The sequence below is a fragment of the Oreochromis aureus genome, linkage group 20 (genome assembly GCF_013358895.1).
Source record: "Oreochromis aureus strain Israel breed Guangdong linkage group 20, ZZ_aureus, whole genome shotgun sequence".
Taxonomy (NCBI): domain Eukaryota; kingdom Metazoa; phylum Chordata; class Actinopteri; order Cichliformes; family Cichlidae; genus Oreochromis; species Oreochromis aureus.
The window spans coordinates 2,389,225-2,394,500 of record NC_052961.1 but is presented as its reverse complement, the minus strand read 5'-3'; the positions used below and the strand labels follow the sequence as shown (position 1 = coordinate 2,394,500).

The 5,276-nt window shown below is 42.8% G+C and overlaps 1 protein-coding gene across 3 annotated transcripts; it reads left to right on the top strand.

Moving 5' to 3' along the window:
* Positions 1 to 2,437: 2,437 nt before the first annotated feature.
* On the top strand, positions 2,438 to 4,886 carry LOC116333619. 3 transcript variants are annotated; one of them, XM_031756854.2, is made up of 4 exons: positions 2,438 to 2,564; positions 3,359 to 3,498; positions 3,623 to 3,982; positions 4,115 to 4,886. In XM_031756854.2, the coding sequence occupies exons 2-4, from the start codon at positions 3,408 to 3,410 to the stop codon at positions 4,312 to 4,314; spliced, it is 651 nt and encodes a 216-aa protein (XP_031612714.1). In that variant the 5' UTR covers positions 2,438 to 2,564; positions 3,359 to 3,407; the 3' UTR covers positions 4,315 to 4,886. The 3 variants fall into 3 exon arrangements, with proteins under 3 accessions (XP_031612714.1, XP_031612715.1, XP_031612713.1); XM_031756855.2 differs by having other exon boundaries at positions 2,466 to 2,564; positions 3,338 to 3,498; positions 4,118 to 4,886; XM_031756853.2 differs by having other exon boundaries at positions 2,466 to 2,564; positions 3,338 to 3,498.
* Positions 4,887 to 5,276: the final 390 nt, after the last annotated feature.

Sequence of the window (5,276 nt, the reverse complement as noted above, 5' to 3'; positions counted from 1 at the left end):
AAAGATTAAATACGTTGTATAAAAGCTTGTAGCTTCATCCCTGCACACCTGTACTGTACATGTGAACATGCCTCTGAGTGTGCGGAGGCCGAGGTGTCCTCCCCTGCCCTCCGTGCTTTCAGATAAGTTGCTGCTGGTCCGTCACTTCTCTACTGTTTGCTAATACAGACCCACCTCTGAACCCTGATCAGTGTGTAGGCTGCAGATCTGCAGGCTGTGTGGGAGAGCAACAGAGTGTGATCACACTCGACATCTGAGGCAAGATGTACAGCAGATATGCTATACAATGGTAATAATAGAGATCCAGCACTTCTACGTGGTTAGAGGAAGACGCTTTTCTTTTCAGGTTTCAGTCCCCTGAATGATTCTTTATTAAAAGTTCAGAATGTAAGAGTGAAAACCCCCCCAACCCTCAGCAGACTGTGTGTGTGTGTGTTTCACTAATACATAAAAGTTACAAACTGATGTCATCAAGAACAATCCGTTCTGCGACCATAACTGAAACCACCCAGCTGATCATCGTTGAGATGCTCGGCTCTCGTCTACACGAGCGGGAGAAGGAGACTAGAAGCCAAGACCAAGGCTGCATGAAGGGGAGTTAGCCGACTACTGGAGCTGATGAAGGTGCGATGACAAAAGGGTAGCTGAAGAGTACAGCAGTTGTCTGATGTTATCCACTCTAGAATACAATTTTGATAAAACACGACAGCTAGCAACCAGCAACCAATCCAAAAGGCAATTTTTATTTATTTCTTTTTGTCTTGTAAAGCTGGTTGGTCAAAAGGTGAATGTCCCTGACTGAATGAAATCAACTCCAGGCTTTGTTTTTTTTTTTTTGGATAAGATTAGCTTATGCTAGCTAACCTGCAAATATAAAAACAAACAAACAAAAACAACAACAAAAACACTGTAATCTATGCTACATTTCCAATTTTGTTGTACTACTGTACAAGGTATGACTGTGCAATGACAATAAAGAGTTATCTTATCCTATCATACATAGAAAATGTGTATATTGAGTGGATCAGATAAATGAACCTTAAATCTTTGGGGTGGTCTGCTGGAAAGATAACTGGAGGATGGAGCCATTAATTCACAGCTCCTGTTTTATTGTTCCTAATAACATTGTAAATGTTTGATGATGTTCTGTTGTTTGATTTTTGCCTCTGAATATTGATTACATCGATAGTTTTGTATTCTGGACACAAACCTCAAATATAGTTTTATTTTAAAACTTCAGTATTAAAATATAGAAAACCTCAGTACTTGTACATTATTTGTACATTCATCTCCTCAACACTCCATCTCACACAGGAGCCCTTCCGGTTTGTGAGGTACCCTCAGTCGTGATGTGCTGCCCTCTAGGGGACAACATTTTGAGTTGCACATTAAATAAAAGGTTCATCCAAATACACCAGAGTCAAAATGAAGGCGTGTAGGAAGCAAAACATACTTAATCAGAACTTTTGCAAATGAAAGAAAACTGGATCACCAACTCTAAGAAATCACTCTAAAAAAAAAAGCACAAGAATGAGGAAAAACAGTGTGTGTGTGTGTGTGTGTGTGTGTGTGTGTGTGTGTGTGTGTGTGTGTGTGTGTGTGTGAGAGAGAGAGAGAGAGAGTGTGTGTGTGTGTGTGTGGCTTTGTGAAGTACTTCATAATGATGGTGAGAAGCTGCAACAGCGCCCCCTGGAAGCAAGAGGCAAACATAGCTCCCCCCTCCTTAAACAGTACTGCAGAACCAAAGCCACGGGCAGAAGAAATAAGGAGGAGAAGACGAAGAGGAGAAGGCAGCTGTAGGGAGGGGCAACACCCCACCCTCCTTGACCATGACCCACAGAGGCCACAGCAAGCCTCAGACCAGGAATAGAAGTGGGAGTGAATCCATCAGTAATCAGAGCTCTGATCCCGAACTCAGTATTCAACCACAACATGGACAACACACACACACACACACACACACACACACACACACACACACACACACACACACACACACACACACACACACACACACACAAGTGTAACCCTGACTATTAAACCACTATTTAAATATGTGCAATTTATTAATCAATTAAACAAAATCAGAGTCATATAAATACTTACATACTTGTTCTTTTACACACTTTTGTAATGTTATTGTTACTTTCTTATGCTTTTTTAAATTCTTTCTAAATATTAAAAAAATAAAATCTTTGCGGTGATTATCAGCTGTGCCTTCGGTGACCTGGGAGGGGATCGAATTCCCGGCCTGAATTCTTCTGGCGGTGACTCGGTGTGGCTGCTTCATGTGTTTGACCTCAGAAATAGGTTCTCACTCCAGGAACTTCCACGAAATGAGAAATGAGAAGGCCTGCAGTTGTTGCAGCGGGACTGAAGCAGTGGGGAAGAGGAGAGATGAAACAGGAGTTGGGTGAACCAAATAGTTGCTGGGTAGGTTTGAAATAACAGACTGCAGGAGGAGGCAGGAGGAGGCAGGAGAAGGCAGGAGAAGGCAGCGGTTTGTTGTAGCGTCGCTGTGCAGAGGGAGTCGGTCTGTTCCCGTATGACAGAAGACACACAAGGTAACGTATAAGAACTGACACTATTCTGTGGAAGCGGTTTAACTGATAATGCTGAATGGTTTGTGTAGTCTGCATGATTACAGAGTGAAAGACATAAGAAGACTGAAGCGCTCCTCTCTGTCTGTTGTTTTCTTGATTTCTTCTTTTCCCCTTCCTAAACCTTAATCAGGAAGTAACCTGGTACATCAGCTGTGAAATCCATCAGTTACAGCAGTTTTAATTGTGTTATAGCTGTGAGAGTCCAGCAGAATGTAGTATGTAACCCTCAAGTTACCAAACTCATATTTATAAATGCACATATTTGATATGATAGAAAGTGATCTGATTGCTTTTATATATTTTTTTAAATCCAAAAACTAGTCACAAATGTACAGACATTTATTAAAACGTACTTCTTAGAAAACAAAATGAATTTCTTCAGAATGTTTTCATTCAGAAAACAGATCAAACATCTGGTGCACTTTATGATCCACCCCATAAAACTGATGCTCACAGCTGGTTATAGATAAAAACATGTATGAAAAAATGTGATTTTGTCCTTTGGTTCTGATGCTGAGTGGTTCTACATTTGAATTTATGAAGGCTAAAAATGGCAGATATGTTTTGAGTCTATGAAAGGCTCCCGAGCTCTTGAGCCTAAACTTGGGAGTCCGTAACTCAGAAAATATTCCTAATAGGAATCTTGCTAATAAACTAAAGTTATTGTACTTTATTGTTATTTTAAACATTTTACCGACTGTGAAAAAATACATTTTTTTTGCCCCGTTTCACAGTTTTTATACTTCTCCCACAAGCCGGCCTTCTGCTCTGAGGGACTGAGTGAGGAGAAGTTCTCTGGGTTTCATGTGCTCCTGTTGCTTCATCTCTGTCTCCTCCTACAAGAAGATGATCGACAGAATCCTGCTGCTCATCATCCTCCTGTCCTGTGTCTGTGGTTTGTCTAGACCCTCTCTGCATTGTGCCATGCCATCATTTACATAACCTCACTCACTGATTCGACTGCTTTAAGCTTTTTTCTGTTCTCAGCGTGGGCTCCTCTGGTTGTGTCTCCTCCACAGGATCGCTGATCGTGACAGTGTCACAGAGCTTCTATCAGGCAGAGGAGAAGGGCAACATCACTCTGGAGTGGAACTTCACCACCAGAACGAACAGCTCGCTCAGTCTGCTTTTTGTCTTCTGCGACCTGATAGCTGATCAGGAGCTCTCGGTCCTGTATCGTGTGCAGGATGGCGTTGAGGTCTCAGAGCTTCAAGATAAACGGTTTGGAGGGCGAGTCCGGAGCGACAGCGATGCCCTCAGAGAAGGACGAATCGCGCTTCAGCTGTCCGGCCTGACGACTCACGACTCAGGTCTATATGTGTGCAAAGTGAGCACGGATCACGGCTACGGCTCTGACAGCTGCCGGCTCAACGTCACCGGTAAGTCTGTTCAGTTAAACCTTTTAAACATGTTTAACAATGCAGCATCTTTAAAATCAGTGCAAACGTGTTTCTTAGTTGATTGTTTTTTAAAATGACCATGAATGACATATCTGTTGGGTCTTTCTACAGCAGCAGGGGACCTGACCGAACCTGAGACGTCGCACGCAGGACGGGTCGGCATCTTCGTGGGAATAGCGCTGATGGGAACGACAGTGCTGGTTCTGTTCTGCTATCTGTTCATTCACTCTCTGCCTAAAGAGCAGGATTACGACTCAGAGTCCAGTTACGAAGCTGAGAAAACTTTCAGTGCGTCAGACGGATCGCTTTAAAATGAGTCCGTTTGCTTTCTCAGTGCATGGAGGGTGTGTGCACGGGCATGCTCATGGCTGCCCCGGTGCCACGAGCCATTTCCCAAGACTAACCGGCTCACTGCTCATTAGCTCGTGAAACAAACAACAGATAAAAACTATTTCGGTTCAAACTAATTCAGCTGTGATGAAAACCTCCCTGCAGAGGAGAAAGGAAAGGGAGACATTTTAGGAAACTTCACATTGAGCCGACGTCATCAGTGTATTTCTGGGAATTGAATGTGAAAGTTTACAGTCACAAATTATGATTAAGGCTGATTCTGATGCTTCCTCACTTAGTTTGGCGGCCCCACACTTGATGAGAGAGAGGGCTGCTAAATAAAAAGAAGAAGAAGAAGAAGAAGAAGAAAGAACCTTCAGCCTTTATTTCTGACGCTGATTTGCCAGATTTTAAACCGTCCTCACCCAGTCCCCCCATTTGGTACCAGCACTAGGAGTACACTGGTTTGTGTCTCCTTCATGTGGAAAGTGAATCTGCAGCTGGTCCATAAAGCTGCAGAAAGAAGGTTATTAATAAAGCAAAACTAAGAGTCGCAGTTTGTAGATGGTCTTTCTCGCTCGTCTCACAGCAGAATGCATGAAAATAGCAGCAACTTCAATGAAGACAGGAAAAAGTGTGAAAACGTGCAGCTCAGTGCTTCCTCATATGCAATATAAGAAAAGCTGTTTATAAACACAAGCAAAAATAGAACATGTGAAACAGGTTTAGTGGAAAATGATTAGCAGAGGTAGAAATGGACGGACACACTCAGAGTAGCAACACTGGCTCTCAGTGTGTTGGCGTTAGAAGCTTTCAGCTCTCATTTATTGTGCTGGAATAACTCACACAGGTCAGGTCAGTAGCAGTGTGCTCATTTCACCTGCAGATGGCAATGCTTACATTACATGTGGAGCTCATAATGTGACTCTTATCATTTTTTGTC